At 45.7% G+C, this 20,147-nt stretch overlaps 3 protein-coding genes across 4 annotated transcripts in view; all 3 read right to left on the reverse strand.

Annotated features, from left to right (window-relative positions):
- Nucleotides 1–30: 30 nt before the first annotated feature.
- prkd4 (protein kinase D4) lies at nucleotides 31–6,181 on the reverse strand. The gene is made up of 18 exons (XM_053860061.1): nucleotides 6,129–6,181; nucleotides 5,903–6,053; nucleotides 4,678–4,816; nucleotides 3,869–4,000; nucleotides 3,649–3,803; nucleotides 3,397–3,580; nucleotides 2,956–3,331; nucleotides 2,665–2,821; nucleotides 2,513–2,590; nucleotides 2,229–2,427; nucleotides 2,124–2,149; nucleotides 1,987–2,059; nucleotides 1,768–1,874; nucleotides 1,540–1,701; nucleotides 1,177–1,275; nucleotides 847–1,114; nucleotides 353–438; nucleotides 31–283 (listed from the first exon to the last, which is right to left on the reverse strand). Exons 2-18 carry the CDS (start codon nucleotides 6,041–6,043, stop codon nucleotides 131–133), a joined length of 2,535 nt encoding a protein of 844 aa, XP_053716036.1. The 5' UTR covers nucleotides 6,044–6,053; nucleotides 6,129–6,181; the 3' UTR covers nucleotides 31–130.
- Nucleotides 6,182–6,279: 98 nt separating this feature from the next.
- Nucleotides 6,280–14,700, reverse strand: klc2 (kinesin light chain 2). Of its 2 annotated transcripts, none has more exons than XM_053858610.1 (14): nucleotides 14,593–14,700; nucleotides 12,856–13,101; nucleotides 12,445–12,784; nucleotides 11,902–12,118; nucleotides 11,651–11,840; nucleotides 11,388–11,561; nucleotides 11,209–11,308; nucleotides 10,598–10,647; nucleotides 10,455–10,522; nucleotides 9,015–9,123; nucleotides 8,737–8,883; nucleotides 8,250–8,374; nucleotides 8,115–8,172; nucleotides 6,280–8,020 (listed from the first exon to the last, which is right to left on the reverse strand). In XM_053858610.1, exons 2-14 carry the CDS (start codon nucleotides 13,081–13,083, stop codon nucleotides 7,937–7,939), a joined length of 1,890 nt encoding a protein of 629 aa, XP_053714585.1. In that variant the 5' UTR covers nucleotides 13,084–13,101; nucleotides 14,593–14,700; the 3' UTR covers nucleotides 6,280–7,936. The 2 variants fall into 2 exon arrangements, with proteins under 2 accessions (XP_053714585.1, XP_053714586.1); XM_053858611.1 differs by having other exon boundaries at nucleotides 14,462–14,610.
- Nucleotides 14,701–15,863: 1,163 nt separating this feature from the next.
- LOC128755451 (phosphofurin acidic cluster sorting protein 1) overlaps nucleotides 15,864–20,147 on the reverse strand; it is a 48,328-nt gene continuing 44,044 nt past the window's right edge. The window contains exons 18-24 of the mRNA XM_053858961.1: nucleotides 20,040–20,142; nucleotides 19,928–19,970; nucleotides 19,809–19,851; nucleotides 19,602–19,743; nucleotides 19,198–19,436; nucleotides 19,014–19,133; nucleotides 15,864–18,923 (exon numbers count right to left, since the gene is read on the reverse strand). Coding sequence (XP_053714936.1) covers nucleotides 18,805–18,923; nucleotides 19,014–19,133; nucleotides 19,198–19,436; nucleotides 19,602–19,743; nucleotides 19,809–19,851; nucleotides 19,928–19,970; nucleotides 20,040–20,142 — 809 coding nt within the window. The 3' untranslated portion in view covers nucleotides 15,864–18,804. The remainder of the gene's footprint in view (nucleotides 18,924–19,013; nucleotides 19,134–19,197; nucleotides 19,437–19,601; nucleotides 19,744–19,808; nucleotides 19,852–19,927; nucleotides 19,971–20,039; nucleotides 20,143–20,147) is intronic.

Genomic DNA, 20,147 nt, shown 5'->3' on the forward strand with positions numbered 1-20,147 from the left:
GCGACTGCTTGTCTTTTATTGAACATTGAGTGGTGAGGTCAAGGAGAGGTCACGAAGAGTCTCAGAGGTGGATTTGGTTTGTGGTCTGGGTGGATGTTTAAAAATGATCAAAATAACTATCAGACCAAAGTCACATGTCAAGGTCACAGCAGAGGGAGGAGGGGAAGGTCAGTCCTCTCTCAGTGGCGTAGCGTCTCCAGCGCTCATCGTCGCAGTGGTGGGTCAGATACCTGCTGCCCTCTCGCTGCTCAAGCTCTCTGAGGTCGCACCACAGCTGGAAGTCCTGAGGGAGCACGCCAGCCGTTGATGATGCGAGACGAGGGAAACCAAAAGCGAGGATGAAGAGACTGACCTGCAGCCAAACGTGTCCCAGAGCTCGGCCCACGCTGAACCTGCGTCTGACTGAAACCTGCAGCAGGTTGTTGATGAGACTGACGGCTGCAGAAGACAGGGCACTGCGGTTAAACCTGACACGCGAGTGCCACCTGGTGGTCACAACAGAACTCGATATTCTGCGTCATCAATAGAGGCGCGGACTGATGACAGTACAATTTCTATTCTAAACGTTGAAGATTGAAGGCAAATGAGATCACGCAATTGATCTGGAGATGGATATTTTAACATCAGCTTCTCTGTTGCCAAAAAATGATGATAAATTAGCAGAGATTTTTGGATACCTCAGCTCAAAACGTTGCCAAAACTGGTTTCAAATCAGCTTCAGAGTCTGGGTTAGGCAGACGCTCCTGCACATTCATTCACTGCCTTCGTATATTGCCACTCGCAGTTTATCTTGTGAGGTATAAATACATGTATTGGCTGTAGAGACGGCGCCTGTGTGTCGCTCACCCTCCAGGGAGACAGAGGCCCAGGCTTGTCTTGGGAACATGAAGGCAGCGTTGGTGATCTGCTGCCGGATGTCTTCGTCCTCATTGAAGGGAAAAGTTCCACTCAGACTCACGTACATGATGACGCCCACCGACCACATGTCCAGGGAGCAGTTGTAGCCACTGGAGCTGATGACCTCCGGGGCCAAGTAGGCGGGCGTGCCCACCACAGAGCGCCGGAAGGAGCGCTCGCCGATGATGCGCGAGAAGCCAAAGTCACAGAGTTTCACCTGTTTCAACGTCGGAATCCATTTATTGTTTGTTTTTTAAGAATGTGATGATGAACACTGACCTGAGGGAAGGAGTCAGCAGAGGCCAGCAGGACATTTTCAGGTTTCAGGTCGCAGTGAGCGATGTGCTTGAAGTGAAGGTACCGCAGAGCCTCCAGGATCTGAAGACAACACTTCCAGTGATGTTTACATCACAGGGTTGGACAGTGCAGCTGAAGCTGTCATGCTAACTATCACGGCCTTTCAGGAAATTTGTTTGTCCCCATTGCAAAAAGGAAACATACATGCATGTACGACAAAAATACACTTGATGCTTAGATGATGCTTGAGCCACTAGCCAAGGCGTGGTGTCAGAGGTGGGATGTCCAGCATGAGCCCAAGTGTAAAGGTTGTGTTTACAGTAATGATGGAACAGGAGGTGGCACCTGCAGGACCAGGAAGCGCGTGAGGCGTTCAGGCAGTCGCCCGGTCTCGCTGGACAGAATCATCTCCAGCATGTCGCCGTGGAGCTTCTCCATGACGACAAAGACATGCGAGTGGCACTCAAACATCCCCTCCAGCTGCACCACGCCCTGGTGGGACAGGTTCTGAGAAGAGGGGAGCAGTTTGAATATGACCCCCTCCAAGAGATCCTGTGAGGTCACTGTCGGCACCTGCACGATGGCCGCTTCATTCCTCATCTGGCGCTCCTGACTGGCCGGAAAACGGGATTTATCGATGACCTTGATGGCAACAAGCCGACCCGTCGTCCTGTGAGTTCCTAACAATGCGCTTGGAGTCAGAAGATCCACTCATAACACATCAGAGGAGGAAGACCTCCTCCTTCTGTCACCAAGTCAAGGTCATGAGTCACGATCAATTATCCATCGCACCTTTGTACACCACCCCAAACTGTCCAGACCCCAGGATCTCATCTGTGGAGATCTGGTACAGCGAGCTGATGTCCTAAAACACACAAATGTTTTTTTTTTTTAAATGACATTAACTCACGCCATGGACTGAGTCTCACCTTAGTTTCTCCACTTGCATCTACACCTGCAACCAGAACACACATGAAACCTTGAAAGAAAAATGGCGTACAAAAAAGGGGTTTTCTCAAGCACGTGGGACTCACCCTGGGGATCCCGGCTCCCCATCGGCATCATAGCCTGGCGGAGGGCGCTCTCCCACGCCGGACCATCAGCGCCCGCAGTCACACAGTAGACCAGTGAGAGCGTGAGCACCTCAAATGAATGCGTCCTGTCGCCTGGCAAGGAGGGGACGGTCAGCTGAGTGGGGCCTCGGACCTGCAGCACCTCTGCCATGGAGATCTCCTGGAGAGGAGGGGAGGGATATTTAAGCCTGTCACATATGGACCCCACATCCCTCTTCCAGATCTACCGTACACATCAGAATCACCTTGTAGTATTTTGTGCTGCTCTCGCTCTGGTACAGTGTGATGCTTTTGGGATCCAGAATCCAATAGTGGCGCTTCCTCTGGTGGACAGTAAGACATGGAGAGCAAAAAGGTTCAGTTCAGGAGGAGGATGTTTTGCTGCAGGAGAGCAGACCAGAGTCTCGGCCTGGGTGTGGTGCAGCAGCCAGCCCTGCATCAGGACGCTGGTGTCCCTGCGCTTGGTGTGGTGCACCGACTGGACCAGCCTCATCAGCGGGATGTTGCTGCTGAAACATGGACTGGAGCGGAGCAGAGAAGAAGGGAGCGGCAATTAGAGCATCTTGACAGGTGGACACAGTCAGACAGAGCAGCAACAATGACTCAGATGTTCCGACTCCACAAGACTTTCATCCTCGCTGGAGAAATGAGAGGCGCTGACATCATCCTCGCAGACTCGTCATCTGACCTCATGGGCTCTGGAGGCGGCTCCACTTCCCGCAACCCTCCGTCCGACATTTCTTCTTCACAGATTTCTGGTGAAGTTGCGATCAGGTGCTGTGACTCATCCTCCACCTCCTCCTCCTCCTCCTCCATCTCTGGCTCGGCTGGACTGTGACCAGCTTCCAAGAGATCATACAAATGCAATGTCAGTGTTGTTTCCAAACTTTTCTTCAGGAAAAAAAAGGGTTTCTCCCAAAATCTCAGATCAAATGTCGACTCAAGGAGCTGAGAGAGAGAGAGAGAGAGAGGGAGGACAGGATGGAAACCTTCTCTGTCTGAGACGCCGGGACAGTCTCTGGGCACCAGCGGCTCACAGCGTCGGTGGCAGTTGAACCTGCAGTCTGCAGAGACAGCGTTAGACACCTGAAGTCACCTGCCTCCACAGATGAAGCAGGCGCCTGCTCACCTGAGCATTGCAGGCCCTGTCGGAACAGCCCGCGCAGCAGGCGGTGGCAGTGCTGGCAGACGGTGGGCTTGGTGTAGCTGTGGATGTGAAAGGTGTGAGGAACCTGAGCCTTGACCCCCACGGGCAGCCACTCCGGGGGCTCAGCCCAGGACGGCGGCCTGGAGGAAGGCTTGGACCTGCTGATCTGGAGGCCGCAGAAGCACGGTCGGCGTGAGCGTGTGTGATTCTGCACGAGGAAGAAAGAAGCCTCACCTCCTCCAGACTGCCTCCGCGGTGGTTGGTCAGCAGGTGGGTCTGCACGTGTCTGGGCTGGAACAGAGACACGCTGGTGCCCACCTGACGCCGCACTCGGCTGCAGTCATTGACCAACCGAAACGCACAGCGTTTGTGAAAGTCCAGTCCACAGCCTGAGCAAAGCAGACGTTCCTCTGGGTCAGAGATGGGCCCAGCTCCGACGTGGCCACCGACTCACCGTCACACTTTAACCCCTGCCGCACCAGCCCCCACAGCATCTCCCCGCAGAGGTGACAGAAGGTGGGAGTCCTGTAGGAGTGGACCAGCAGAGAGTGGGGATAGATCTTCATCTCACAGACGGACGCCGATCCTGAAGGAGTGAGAAAGACAACTGAGACACATGTTTGAGGACAGACATGTAGACCATCAGGGTTTGTGTTTCTCTGGTAACAGATCTAAATAAAGCCGGAGCAGCAGGCAGGAGACAGGACCAGGAGGCTGGGCAGATTATTAATGGTGGGAAACAGCCTGAGATCCATGTGGACTTCAACAGGCTTGGACATGATGTATATCGCACCAGGTTGGGGAGGATCTCACACCCCCTGCAGGGAGCCACAGTGGGAAAGTGTGTGGCACCACTTGCGCTCTTCAATGGAAGCTGCTGAAACGAGACGTGTGCTGTTGCTGCCACTCGGTTCACAGCTGGGCCTTTTTCCTTTTAATGGATTTCTTAACATACTTGAATGATTTCCTTGCTTTTATGAAATGCATTTAGATTATTAATATTATTATTATTATAAAAATACACAATCAGTTATATGCTTTTTTCATTATTCTATTCATTTTAAGACATTTAATTCAACGGAACTTAAGGCACTAGTGCAGCAGTTTTAATATTTATAATAATATTGTTACTTGACGATTTACATCAGTCAGAAACTTGGAATGCGAGGGAGATTCGTGATGGGCGACGCAGCTTCTCGACTCCTTTAGGAAACTGTGGTCTGGTTTGCTATGTGACTAGCGTCAGGGGGCGACTCGACTCACCTGCGATGACGACCTCGATCAGGTCTCCGTCCTGCAGCTCGTCTTGCAGCGTCAGATGTTTCAGCAGAAGGTCAGAGGAAGTCTGGTGTCTGAAGAGCAAGACCCGCTCACCCGCCCCCACCACGCTGCTCTCCGGCGCCTCAACACACAGTCAAACCACAGGGTTCAAGATGGTTATGGTTTATGTCAGCTGTTTATGCAGCTCAGATAAAATGAATTCACATGCACTGAAGTGACTTTTTGGAAGTAGATGAATGCACATTGCGTGTATTTAATTAACCAGAGGTGTATTTTATATATATATATATAGAGAAATCATCACCAGTATTTTCATCTTAAGATGCTGCTGTTCCCCAAACCACACACGCGCCGAGCTGCCCGGAACAAACGCTCATCATAAGAGAGGTTCGCAAATGATGCGAGGAGGAAGGTTGTGGTCGGAAAGTTCGCTCAGCTTTTGTGGACCAGAGCAGAGAGAAGCACCTGCCCCTCATGACCTCAGTTCAACACAACACCAATTTGATTGTCTTCTCATGTAGTGAATTATCAATGTCATTAGACGTAACAGGAGCAAAACATGCTTTGCCAAAATACCTGTAACTCCCATGTCGGAAGGTCATACAGAAGTAGGGGAGGAAATACATGAATGCTGAATAAATACTGCAGGTTCAATTCAAAGTTTAGGTCAAAAAGTAACATCACCCCAAGAGCCATCGTCTCTGGAGGTTTGAGAAACACGAAATTGTAAAATCCTTTATCGGACAGACGTGCGAAATGGTCAGGACGGTAAAATAGTTTGCTTATACTTTAAAGGTGTCATCTATAATGCATTATTAATGCATACATTAGACATCTCCATAAATTAAAAGGCTTCATTGAAGATGAAAGTCCATAATCATGTATGACAACTGATAACAAGGTTTGTTAAGGTGCAGAATAGAGAAGAAGAATAAGTGTGTACTGTACAGTTAGGTTCAGGGTCAGAGTCTTTTTAGCTAGACTAACTTAAATCCACAACTTTTATTTTATGAATCTTGTCATACGGTACCAAACATGATCATGAGCGTCCATTCTAAAAAGCCATATACAGGCATAAACAAAGTAATAATGTGTTATAGATGAAACCTAAAAGTCAAGTGTAACCAACAGTTTTTCATAATATAATTGTTGTATTCCATTCAGAAAATGGATTCAATAATAAAAGATGTTAACCCACTACATTTACCTTCCGTTTTATGATTTCAGCGGCAAGTCTTTTGGCATGGTGGTAGCTCAGGTTTGTGGCAGGGACTCGAACCATCTCCCTGCACAAGCCCAGCTGAAAGTGCACCACAGCTGAGGTGAGAGCCGGAGCAGCTAGAGACATGGAGGGGACTCTGTGGGAGAAGTCCAATGATATCAATGACATAGAGAGGCAAAGAACCAATAAACCAATAAAGTTGCTTTCTTACTGTGTGTCTTCGTCCAAGCGTCTCCTGCAGCAGCCAGCTAATTGCTGCTCTACTTTGCCGGTGTTGCAGTGTAGACAGGAAGCAGCGTCGCCTCAAACACCCACAGCCCCAGAACAAGGCGACACGTGACACTTTGAAAAGTGGATTTTTGTCTTTATTGAACGGTTGTTGTTGATGCCACAAACATTCAGCTGCGCCAGATGAACATTGAACCAAACATGAGTGTGATCACGCATCTAGAGATTTTAAATCACATGACGGTGGACGACTGAGCCCTAACTGAGTGGGTGACCAGAGTGAAAGAAGAGGTTATCTAGTCTCACACTACATTCACGTACTGTACGTCACTAGAGTGTCCACAGCACTTCTCTCCCGAACATATAGTATTTACAGCCCCCAGTTATGACTTCTCACTTCCTGTATTCCCTTCTTTTTCAGTGACACATTCACAAACATTCTCTTGTCTCTGTTCAGACATCATTCACAAGTATGAGCATGATCTTTGTCATTCCGCTTGTTTGGTTGAGACGAACCATCAAAAGTATTCCCAGGACCCACCAAACATTCCATGTTTGCAAACCATCAGTGAGACGGTAACAGTCCGGTTGTGCGTGTGATTAGTAAAGGTGCGATCAGAAAACAGAAAAAAAAACACAGGAGGAATGTTGAACAGCACAACAAAATTCACAAAATCAGGAAGAAAATAACTGTAAACATTGAAATAATAACCGAGTCCAGCAGCCGACCCCCTCGGGAGATTAATGAGACTTGAGTGCTTCCAAAGTCTGTTTCGGAGAAGGCTTGAACCAAATGAGTTTCACTTTTCAAGATTTTTTCAAGACTTTTCAAGGTAGAAATGATCCTGAGTGGAAGTGCTTCACCGCAATGTCGTCGCGTTTGCCTTTTCATTCTGTCTTCATAGACGGATCCTCATGGCCATTGTTATTGCACCTTTTCACTTAAATTTGAAGCGAAAAAATAAAATGACTATTGAAAATCCAGTGGGATTGTTGCAGCCCTGAACTCATTGGCGGGAAATAAATGACATATTGTGTGTTTATTTTACTGAGATAAAACCCAACCACTGGACGACAGATTGTTTCCCCTTCCTCTGGAGTGACGGCACCACAAGCCATGCTCACATGATTTATAAAGCAGATTGTACGACTGACTTTTGCCAACAGCAGAGGTGCCTGCAACAGTTGTCACGCTTTTAACGCTTCTCCAGTGAAAGCCATGGCATTATTTACATGTCCTTCCAGTGTTATCCAGTAGCTCTCTACAGTATGTCACCTGACAGTGCAAACATTTCGATAAGAATTTTAAATTGACGTTAAAACAACAAGGCAGAAGTGAGGTTGAGACGGTTAATAGTGTTCGCTAAAATCAAGATTGATCTGTCCGCTTGGACGCCGGTGTAGTCACCAGTGCTAATGGTGGTGTACGATCTTATCGCCTGTGCTACCAGTGAGAGTATATACACAACTACACCCCTGCTCCTGGGTGGACATGACGTGGATGCCTCTGCATCTTTGGATTACAGTGCGATGAGCGAGAAACACACAAGGCGCCCGCGTGCATCATTCCACTTAAAGCAGCATGCTGAATAATGTGCATCTAAATATCCCCTGCTTGAGTCAACGGAGGCTATTTTGTACAACAGAGCAGCAGCGAATAGAATGCTTTGATGCCTTTTTAAATGTCTTTTAAAAATATGCTGCAAGGGTTTGTGATTCAAGAGTATAGTTTGATCAAACCGAGCTACAAACACAGGGGATGCTGGACTCTGTCCCGCCTACTGTGCTGACTTATCCAATCAGAGAGCTGCGCCTGGTCAGGTCCACGTTACTGGCACTGAGTCCTCGACAGTCTGACAGGCCGGAGTTGTCGTTCTGTGGGGGGAAAACAGTTTTAACTACACTTAAAAACCTGAACAAGCAGAGCAATGCTCTACCGACAGGGGGCGGTATTGAGCCACACACGTACCTGTGCTGTCTCCTCCGTGCTTTTGTTGAGGAAGTTAAGTGAGCTCGCCCTCTTCATCCTGAAATGAGAGCAGATTATTCATTACTCATTCACAATACAAATGTCCTTCAGATCTCAAGGTATTGATCTGGATACCCAGGGTTGCGCGGTTCTTGAGGTCCACTGCCCTGTAGCTTCTTCACCAGCATCTCACTGCTCCTCCTCAGAGCATCCCGAATCTTCCCAAAGGAGCCACTGCGACGCAGAGACCCATTACCATCCTGGGAGGGATGGAGCAGTGAAACAGGGTTAGCTTCGGCCCTATGACATACTTAAACACCACTGGATGAAATACACAACGGAAAAAAAAATCAAACTGCTATGAGACAGCAATTCCAAATAAGCATAACTGGTGTGTTATGTTCGTCCCAAATCGTCGATCGAACAAAGATCATTAAGAGGACTTGTTTATTATCATGCGAGCAAACAACGTGACAGGGGAGTTTGTCTTTATCAGTGGAAAATCACTAGCGTCAGTTTTCTAGCTAGGAACTCTGCTCTCCTGCCCCAGTTCATCAGAAACATGCCACACAAAACCTTAGGAGCCATGTTTATTGAGCAACATCAGAGAGCATCATCTGACCCCGTTCCACTCGGCGGAGTCGTCTCCCTCGCTCTCTCCACGTCCTCCAGAGCCATTCAGCCCCTCCCTGCTCTGTCGCCTGTCTCCTCCGACGCTGCCGTCCTTCAGCAGCTCCACCACTTTACTCTGGTTTATGGCATCGATGCCCTTTAAGGAAACAGAAAGTGAATCATCAAGTAAATGTCGAGACCCAAGGGGAAGTGAAGTACAGCTGGCATGTGGGCGAGAACAGCTAATAGAAGTGCCGTAACTCGCCCTCCTGGGGTCCAGGGCCCCACCTGTTTTCGGGACTTGCTGGCACACTCCTCCAGGGTTTCTGCTGCCTCCAGCTTGCCCTGACGACGGTACAAGGCTCCCAGGCTTTTGAGGGTTGTGTTCACAGTGGGGCTAAAAAAACCAAAATAAAACTCTATTTAGCTTCCGAGAAGAGAGGTGCATGGTCAGGAGGAAACACTTCCATAATCCCTGCCTAAGGCAGCAGCTAACCACTATTTCAATAGTCGACTAGGCATGACCATTTAAAGGACTGGACTAGGCAACATATATCGTGTACGGGTTGACTCAACGCCAGCATGTCTGATTGTAGGACCGCAATTTCCGGACTATAGCGCGCACTGGAATATAAGTCACACCCACTAAATCTAAAAAGGTAAATAGATCTTGTTCATACATAAGGCTCACCGCTCTATACGCAGCGGGTGCAGTGGTGCTGTCTGAGCCGTAGAAGGAGGAGGATCACTTCTAAACTAATTTGAAAATGGGGTCCAGCATCAAGGCTCATTCATGAAACAAACTCAGCAATGTTCTGGACTTGAATCATGAACTCCTCACATCTTCTATTTACATTAAACTGTTTTCCTTTATTGTGTCCGAAGTTCCACCAACAGTCCCAGCTGCTGCTTCTCATCTCCGTTGGCAGAGCTGCGGTAATACAGGAGCTGGGAAAAAGTGCATTCTAAGCGCTTTAAGGTCAATAAAACACCTGTGATTTCATCGGTTTGGTGCAACAGGGCTCATTATTTAAGCAGCATGACGCTATTTAGTCTGTAAAAATCCATATATCGTACTGTACAAGCCGACAGGGTTCATATCACGAGAAAAAGGTGGCGTTGGATAGTCCGAAAATTGCCGAAATTTAAAAAAATTTAAAAAGTACATAAAATGTACTTAAAGTGTAAAGTGTTGAATGTTTTGAAACATTATATTTGAATTTTAATTGCTCAAAATGGGACAAATAAAGGACAAAATGTGGTCTACAAGGTGCCCATCCTTTGATGTCTCTGTGAAATAGTCCCATATTTCGACAGTTGGAGTTGCCATGGTGACTCCTCTAACTGTGGACAGTACAGAGAAAATGCTGACATCACGACTCGTCGACTTATGAATCCATCAGCGACTAATTTAACAGTCAATCATGGTCGCTGCAGCCCTATTATCCACTCGTCTATTTTTAAACTCAGTTCCGGTACTGCAAGGTCCAATAGGCTGGAGTCATTTGCATGTAACACAGAGTACGTACTGGACCGCCATTCCCTCACCACGATACACATACAGAATGTTGCCTTTTTTTTTTTCACAGGAAACTTGCACAAGTAGAAGACTCCGTGTGTCAAGGCCCTGTGGTTGACTCAAGTCTAACCACTGTTCTCACCAAAGGAACTAAACCGAATACAACAATACTGCAACAATAAAGAAAATGATATGGGATTAAGAATTACCTGTCCACCTTGCAAGTTTTATACCAGCTGCCATACTCAACATGCAGGCCAGAGTCTTTCCGTGAACCCTGGGGTGAAAGACAAGGAACAGTTCAAAACAAAGTTTCAACCAAAAAAATGAAGACTTCCTCATTAACTCTGACCTTGCTCTCCTCCCGCTCCTCCGCGTGCATCCAGATGGGTTTATTGTCATCTAGAAGATTAAATGTGAAGTGTTCATGACCTCCGTTCATGTAATCACATGGTCCTCACCTTCCTGGCAAGGTAACTCTTGCTTTCCTTCCCTCTGCCAGGCATGTGAGCCAATAAGCATTTGATAGGCTTAGTAGTGGAGATAAACTTTCACAATAAGCTGTTTCTCAAGCTTCAAAACCTTCAATAAATCCACTGAGTAGCTGACAGAACTGACTGCGTTTGGAAAAACTAAAATTGCTCGGGCAACTGGAAAAGCACAGTGACGTTTAGAAAATCATGTATGTATTTTTTTGGTGGAGAATAATGCCACTCATAACAATATAACTGTGATAACCATGGTGTTTACTATGAAACTGAACTGCAGTTATGATTTTAGAATTCAATTTTGTTTTGTATTTTAGCAAAAAGTCGACGTAGAAGCTTCAGTGATTTCAAATGTTTGAGGGATGAAACGCGGCAGCCAGTGTTGACATCCCAAATCCAGCTTTCTGCATCCAAACCTTCAGAGCTTTACATTATTTCAGTGAAAACATCTTCATCTCTGCTTATCTGCACTTACTGTTGACAGAACCGAACTCCTTCTCATGCGCTCTGGTCAGAATCTCTTTGTAAAGAGCCTCAGCATCTTTGAACTTCCCTTGTTTCAAGTAGCATGTGGCCTGAAGAGAAGCAACATCCATTACATTTATATTCATGATATTATAAATTTATATCTGTCTGGCAAAACATGTGACCCACCAGGTTGTTTTTGGTCTTGGCAACATTTGGGTCGTCTGCCCCAAGTTTTGACTCGTAGATCTCCAGAGCTCGTCTGTAGTAGTACTCCACCTCATCATACTTGCCCTGGTTCTGACACAACAGGGCCAAATTGTTCAGCTGCTTGGCCACATCCGGGTGATATTTCCCCAAAACCTGAAGCAGAAACAGTACAATTAAGGATGCTAAATAAATATGTTAAATAAAAAAAGTCACCTTTATTTGACTGCTGGAAGGTTACTCACCATCTCCCTGATCTCTAGTGCTCTCTTGCAGAGGGGTTCGGCCTCCTTGTACTTGCCCCTCTTGCCATATAGCACCGCCAGGTTGTTGAGGGTGGCAGCCACAGCAGGGTGGTCCTTCCCCAGGGTCTTCTCTCTGATTGCCAAGGCGTCATTCAGAAGGTGAGCAGCTTCTTTGTACTTGTTCTGATCCCTGTAAAGACAAGGGACACATGAGAAAAGGTTCTACATCCTTGAATCCTCAACCTTCTCACCTGTATACCAAAGCCAGGATGTTGAGCATGGTGGCCACATCCGGGTGGTCATGTCCAGATGTCTTCTCCAAGTCCTCCAAGGCTTGTTTACAAAGAGGCACAGCAACCTCGTATCGTCCCTGAGAGGCATACTGGATCACCAGGTTGTGAAGGGTCCTGAGACGCGCTGGGATCTCGTAGCCCCCCTGCTGGGCTGCCACCTCTCCGCTGGGCTGGGCTGTGGAAAACCGCCACCAAACACACACAGATATTGTTGTAAGCTTGTCTACATTTGGATGTGCGAGCAACTTTTACAGTATCAGGTTGAGTAGAAACAGTAAAAAGCTCACATAGGAAATACCTAAGAATGACTGTCAGATTATATATGTAATACTACACAGAGCCACCACAACAGTTCTGCTCATGCTTAAAACACAAAGCATGCATCTCAACTATTCAGAATGCAAGTGATGCAAGTCTAGTTGATAGCTGGATGAGTGGGGGCAAGTTCCGCCACATAACTCCAAAATAATATCCAAATCAAAAAAACCTTTAAAATCATACCTGGACCCTGGTCATCATCGTTGGGAAACAAGTCATCCAGACTGTCTTTCTCCTTCTCCCCACCAGCACTTCCACCAGTCCCACTGCTGCTGCTCTGGTTCTTCTCCTCAGACGGCGAGACATCATCGTCAAACTTTTTGATCTGGTTCATGAACTCCAGATGCTTCTTCTCCTCCTCCAGCTGAGCAACACTTTGCTCACTGCGCTGCAGCTTGTGCTGCGTTCCCGCGAGCTCGTCCCTCAGCCACTGGTTCTCCTGGCAGAGGCGGCGCACCTGAGCGCGCAGCTTTTGCTTCTCCGATTCCACTGCACTTAAGTGGCTAGACAAGGCGATGATCACCTGAAAATGGGCGACATCTGAAGTCAAAATTCTCCAGTGGAACATGTGTGACGATTAAAATATATATCAACCTGAGCTTCTCCAAGGCCGAGGTCAATGGCCTCCATGCTCTTGCGGAGCAATCCGGACTTTTCCTGAGCAGCCAGTGGCTGGGTGCAGTCCAGGAGCGAGTTGAGGATCTGAGCGTGCTCGCCGCGCAGCGTCTCCAGGCCCTGGATGACGGCTTTGGTGTTGAGGACAATCTCATCCTGGCTCAGACGCTCCAGGGCTTCTTCACGAGGATACACCATGGTGGACATTGCTCGACTTCATACACACTAGGATGCCAAATAAAAAATATAATACAAATAAAAAATGATTATCCAGTCTCAGTGTTCCTCCACTCCCCACAACACACGAGGCACTTTAAGATGATTCTAAGTTGGATTTCACACGACCAGAGTAATATGAACAAACCAAGTCAATTTCAATGATTTCACCAGCCAAATAAAAAGGTAACTGCATAAGCCTGCAGACAATGGTGTGGACTGTATGAGAATTAAGTACATTAAAGGATAAAAATGTTTCAATATAACGTTTATAAATTATTTTCACCTTCAACTGGACCTTATTATTTTGCTTTATTTCAATAAAACCCAACATTTTATTGCATAACACAGATGGAGGGAGGGTGTTCTTTGACAAGCTGGGAGATAAGCTGGCTCAGGCGTGCCTACACCAATGTATATGTATAGCTAAACCTGTTTAAGACCTCAAAAGAGGATTCTCCGTTACTGCCAGTGACCAATAAAGCCAATTAAAAAGAGATGCCACTGCGTTGTTGAGCGTTTTTTAACACAAGACTGTGATAAACTAAACACGAATGGTTTCTCTGTTCTGACAATTACATGGGTTTGGACTCATCAAAAGGCACAGTTACTAAAAACACAGCAGTGAGGATGTAAACATCTCTTCATGGTGACCTAGATAAGTCTGCCACTAGAGTTTTGAGACACCAGTCTTCTCTGTGTCTAAGGTCTGCATGGTAAATAAATACAGAAAATACTCCCAGGTGTAATGAACAGACACCTAGGTGACGAAAGTTTTTGGTCGTTTTTAAGCTCCAAATTCCCCTTTGATGGTTTCCAGCACAGTAAGATAATTGCTATTACGCTGAGCGCACAGATTTTGTTCCAGTAAAGTCAGTTTGATAGCTTTTAATCTCCAGCTGTTATAGAAGGCTGTAAGCATCTGTTGGTGCGCATGCGCATTGGATGCCACTTATTGACCCGCGCCGCATCAGAAACAGGAGCCATTAGTGCAACATCGTGACTCTTCCTGCTTGGATGATGGTGGTGCACCTGTTCTCCCCCCCCAGTCTGCCTCACCCATCCTCCCTCCTCCCTCATGCTGCAATGCACCACCACCCGCTGTGAAGAATGACCACACGCCTCAACACGACACTGAGGGACAATTAAAGATACATTTCTAGGGCGCCATTTTGTACATTTGTTATGATGGTTAAGGTATGAGAAAGAGAGGGAGGACGGTCGAGGCCTGAAGCCGGTCAGAGGGACGCGAGGGGCGCAATCAAGGTGACCCACAAATAAACCTCTAAATGGCAACGTCGTTTCTTCTATTTTCTCAAACAACCTCTGTCGTATTCTTAACGGCACGTTGTAAACCAACGCGATTTACCAGCAGGCGGTTCCAACCCCGGCGGCGATGCTCCAGCGACGATGTACCGCATAGACAAGAGCGGTTGAGACGATGCCGCCTAAATAATCCCACCATACACCGAATGCAGCGCGAAACACGGACGCCTTTACCTGCATCGAGGAAGAAGACGATGCTTTAGTCCCTCGAACAACGCAGCAGCGCTCTGTTTTGATCCAAACAAATCTAAGTCAATTGCGCATGAGTGAAGTGTGCTTCCGGACGGTTTTCAGAATAAAGCAAACGCATTACAGCTGCCGTTGCTAACGTAACACAAGAAAAAAGACAATACATTTTTATTGCGATTAAAGACCACAGATGTGAAAATGTAGCTCCTGAAAACATTACAGACCATATCGGGTGGGAAATACTCGGCGTTCTGTGTGTTGACTTTTAGGAACACTGTGACTTTTATTTTGAAAGTTGAAAGTAACGTCAGTATGTTTATCATATCACTGAATCATAGCATCCATCCAATTATAAAAGGCCTATTACTTCAATATGGGCTGATATGATGCATTCTGAAAAATCAGAAGTCAGAAGGAAGGTCGAAGGTTTTTAATAAAAATTGCACCAGGGCTTCTGGTAAAAAAAAAAATTGTTTTGGGACTTATATATACACTTTTCGTTTATATTATCTGCCATTACCAATACTCGTTATAATTGTTAATTTTGTTAATTAATTGTTAATATGAAGTGTTTAAATTGTATTTGTTTCGCAATGCATTTTAATTGACTGCTTTTCCAGGAAAATCCCTGAAAAACGTACATTTATACATATTATGTGAAACCCTTATATCTAATCACATATATTTTAACTTACAAAAATAATTGTCAAATCCGATATATTAATGTAATCTTTTTTTTTTTTTTTTTTTTTTTGCAAGGCATGATCTTAGTTATTTCTGCCGTCTTCATGTCATGTGGCACCGTGGATAATTGAACTGACCACCACTGAACTAGAGTAACAGAGATCAAGGGAAGCACAGAGGAGAGTGCAGGCAGAGTGGAGCTGGTGCAGACGACTGACATGGGTGAAGGAAGAGCATCAGCAAGAGTGAAGAGACAGAGAGAGCTGCCATGATGTATGCAAGAGATAAAAGAAAAACAAGAGATACAAAGCAAGAGGCTCAGTGAGAGTCAGCGTTGAAGACGCTCAGGTTTTCATTGATAGCCACTAGGAAGGACACGGTTAGAAGCCAGTATATCAGTGGAATAGCTGAATAGCTGTCATGGAGAAGTTAGGAGATAAAGTTTGGCGACCAAACAGAAGCAGAAAGAAAACAGGTTCATGGGTGTGATAAGAAGAAAGGAACGATTCTTAATGGCACTTGGTCATGACTCAGACTGAAACAGAAAGAGACCAACATGTATAAATCAAGGATGTCTTTATTTAAAAAAAAATGAAACAGTGAACACTTGCACATTCATCCCACATCTGACTGACAAATGTCATCATGAAAAAGCAGTACTACAAAACATCTCAAATAAGAACAAACTCTGATACAATATAATAAGTACTATTTGGTATGTACAAGCATTATATTCTGTTGTTGTTGTTGTTATAGGCAAAAGGCAAATACACAGAAACAATGTGATGTGCAAAACATTTCCCCCCCGCAGGTTCACAAGCTCGGGATGTGAGCAGAAGCTGGGATTACTCCTTTTCCTCCTGTTCCCTTGGAGACAGATGGCGACGTTGCAAGCTGTGTGGGTAAATATTTTGCCAGAGTTGAGAACAAAGCTTGTGTGAGCCCGGTGATCACTGCTCATACTTCTAGTACACTGCTGACACAGATTATAGATGGACCAGACAGGCCACTGTTACACTCTCACAAGTACAAGGACACAGGTACGGAGGTACAGGTAGATACACAGGAACAACTTCAACATGTAGCACAACCAGTTCCCAAACAGACTGCAGAAAAATGGTGTGAAGGAGGCCAAGATTTGGCTGCAGTGATGACTTATCTATGAAATTAAGGAAAAAAAAATGTGTCTCTGTCATCAGCACCAAGAAATACTCCCTCAACTGAGAGATACAAATGCACAACTCCTAATATCTTTTTTTAATTTTTCAATCGCAGCCTTAGAAAGACCAACACAAGTGTAGTTAAGAAGCAAGTATTCAGATGACCATCAACTTCTACAGCCACATGGTATGTAAATAGGTGTTCTACAACACATTTAGACATTTCATAATTTGCGTCATGAACTGAAAACCACCATGAATGATGAGAAATCTTTAATAGCTATACTTCTCTGATTCTTTTTCCCACCCACATTGCCTTTTTTCTACTTTTGATTGAACTCAAACCAACAAACCTCAAGCTCATCACCACGCTGGCTCCTCTGAGGGGTCAGGTGAGGTGAAAGAAACAGCCTACCATTATTGCATGTTTAAATATCAGGCAGCTTCACTAGGAATATGGAGACTTTAAACGGAGACATTAGCAGCTTCTACTCAACTTCACTGTAATAATTAAGCTTTCACGTTGCAGAGAACTCAAAATAGTAACCATTTTATTTTCCCACGTTGCATGACAATAGTCACAGTATTTTTGGAGGTAATAGCTTCCTTAACCATTTTGACCTTTAGTTACATCAGCAGATTTTATTCACGGTAGTCAAGCCCTTGATTGTCGACAGCAACAAAACAAAAACATTCAAGATAGGAACATCAATCAAGGCTTGTGATTTGTTGGCTATTCGGGAGCAAACTACAAACTTCAGCTATCTCAAGAGTACAGTGTAAATAAAAGCACAGTGCCACATGTTGGATGAACAGCCCGAGACTATTGAGGAACACTGCAGGCTCACAACTGTTGTGATGTCACTTGAACACTGCTATTCCAGTAGTAACGCTGCAGTTTCATATTCTTAACAAGCTAAATCGTTTGACAACATTTCAGTTTAAGACACTTACATTTGCATCATGTTAAAATGGAAAAAAAAAAATCTTAATACTTGACAGTAGATGGAGAAAAAATGAGGAGGAGGAGGAGGCCAGGAGAGCCAGAGACCTTCACGGTTTTAAGTACATTCAATTCCAAACAATTTAGCTCTGAAAAACTTTTGTTTGATTTATATTTGCCTTTTAAAGAGCCACAAAGTAAACAACATGATCGCCTTAATGTCTGCAGTCCTAGAATGACACTGTTGACCACACAGTCACAAGCACGAACATATTGCATGCCCTTTGTGACAATGTCTGAAAAAATGTTTTTTTCTTTTTTTGTAGGAGTGGGAACTTCATTTTTCTGACCACCGTATATCACCACAGACTCACAATAACACACCACTAGTCACCATACAACATCTGAGGTTGGGGGAAAATTAAACATTGAAACGCCAAATAGACCGGAAAAAATAAGCGATCATTATCTTTTCTAATTTGATCTGTTCTCGGTGCCAGTTTAAATGGCTTTTTGCTGAAATCCGTGTCACAATTCGAAATCCAAAATCATAATTACAGACAAAATTCAAACCTGTGGTGCCAGAAGGGTTATGACAATAATATTTTCTCAACTTTATCACAGCTAAATTTCAGCATTTTCAGCAGTTAATATGAAAAAAGACAAACTCCATCAATTGGATTTCACATACAGTGGCAATCAAAAGACTCAGAAAAATAAACCCTCACTCATCCTCCACTCTGACATTTCTGCATGAAAGTAAATCCAGTTTTAATATTGTTGTCACATAAAGCCATCTACTTTAAGTTACTTCATATTGATCATTGTACTATTTCTAAAACAGAAATACGATCACTGATTAAAAAAAGAAGACGGGTTAAAATAAACGCCTGGAAGAGAGAGTGTATATGGGCAGTGGCTGATTCCACTGAGGATGAGTGAGGTGACCTGCGACTGCATTTGTGACAACATTGAAGCCACTGGGGTTTAAACCAAAACCAAAGCTGCTCTTTTTTTTAAGGTTTCTGGCACATGTGTTGTTACGGCTGAAGCATGCGCTGGTGGATCAGAGGTCATGTTTCTAGAATGAGAGGTGAAGGGAGAGTTGGCGCATGCTGCTGCATTCCATAAAACGGAAACATAAATGGCAGTAAGCTAATTGTGCTGTTATCCCCTTCGTTACACACACAAACACACACCAACACACACGTTCACGTGTGCATGCACACTCACCACACGCACACGACGACGCACCGAAAGGGGCATTAAAGTGACTAGTAAGAGCGCTGCAAAAACACACATCATCTCGCTCCTGAAAGTTAAATAATTAGTGAAAAGGAGTGAATGATGTGGTCTGTCTGCTCTTGGGAAGGCGCTTCCCTCTCCCACCACGTGACAGGAAGGTCAGCACTAGGAGGCGGCTTTACTGTAGCCGAAAAGTCCAACAGGTAGGTACTTGACATGTGTCGGCCACTGGGCAGCCAGCTGGAAGAACTTGACGTCATTCCACTCCACTCCATCGATAGACACTGGAGAGTGACAGAGAAGTTTTAGTCTCATTTTGAGGTGGTTTCTTATGTGAATGCACTTAAAAGAAGGGCGCCACACAAAAGACTCACCTTTTAGGAAAGTCTGCTGTTGCTTGGCGGAACAAATGAGGCGGCTGATGCCTTCAATGACCTGACTCTTTGAGTCTACGTCCTTTTCTTTGGGCTTCTTCCCCAGAAAGATGGTGGGCACTGACAAAACCCAAAACATGTTTTATTCGTACAAATCTAGTGCCAACCATGTGGCTTCGCTCACCTTTCTTGTTCTTTTCTTTGGTGACCACGGTCATGGCCATGGTGCTGACCTGCGTCTGGGGATCGTTGCTGCCTCCACCTGGCAGCCTGCTGACCTGCAGGGATCGGAAGGCGCTCTTGAGGGTGTTCTTGCAGCCTGTGTCACGTCGCTCTCCCTCCCGTCGCTTCTCTGCCAGAGAGGCCAGCCAGTAGTCCACCTGCAGGCCGATGGCGTCCACACCGTGGGACATGCTTGGGCTCCTGCATACGAGGGGTCACACACCAACGTATTCAGTAAATCACAGGACCACAGGCAGAACTCAGGTCTCAAGCTAAGCATTTTGACGGGAAAGAAGGAGCTAAGACTTTCTTCTATAATTTCTCAAATACTAGTAAGTCGAGAACTCATTACAAAATTCAAAATACCCTTGTACTGTCAGGACACTTCCAGTAGAGGGAGAGGAGGGCGGGGTGGCTGCCTCCTTCATCACTCCAGTTGGGGAGCCATGGGAGGGGGGTGACGTGGAGGGGACGGCCAAACTTACAGCAACCCCTTCTTCAACATCACCTACGAGAAATGCTCGCATGAGTGAAACCAGAAGGACTCGCAGCAAACTTAGTTGCAGAACTCACCAGTTGGAGACTGACCAGACTCTATCAGTCCCACTTTCACCACCTGGAATAAACACGACGGCGTTGGGTGATACAAATCTGTCAGCATTTATTCGCACGTTATCAGAGCCATTTCTCACCCCAATGAAAGGAATGAACTTCTGGTAGGAGTCTTCATCTCGCCTGGCGAATTCAAAACCACAATTAGTCAAGAAAACAAATGGGGCGTGGGTGACTTTCTTTTCCACTCACATTCTGTGCTTGCATGTGAGCATGGCTTCTGCGATGGGCAGCTGGTGAGTGACCGTGGCCCCGCTGATGTACTGAGAGATTCTGCCAGCCACGTCCAACTGATCTGAG

Source organism: Synchiropus splendidus, chromosome 3, assembly GCF_027744825.2.
Source record: "Synchiropus splendidus isolate RoL2022-P1 chromosome 3, RoL_Sspl_1.0, whole genome shotgun sequence".
Taxonomy (NCBI): domain Eukaryota; kingdom Metazoa; phylum Chordata; class Actinopteri; order Syngnathiformes; family Callionymidae; genus Synchiropus; species Synchiropus splendidus.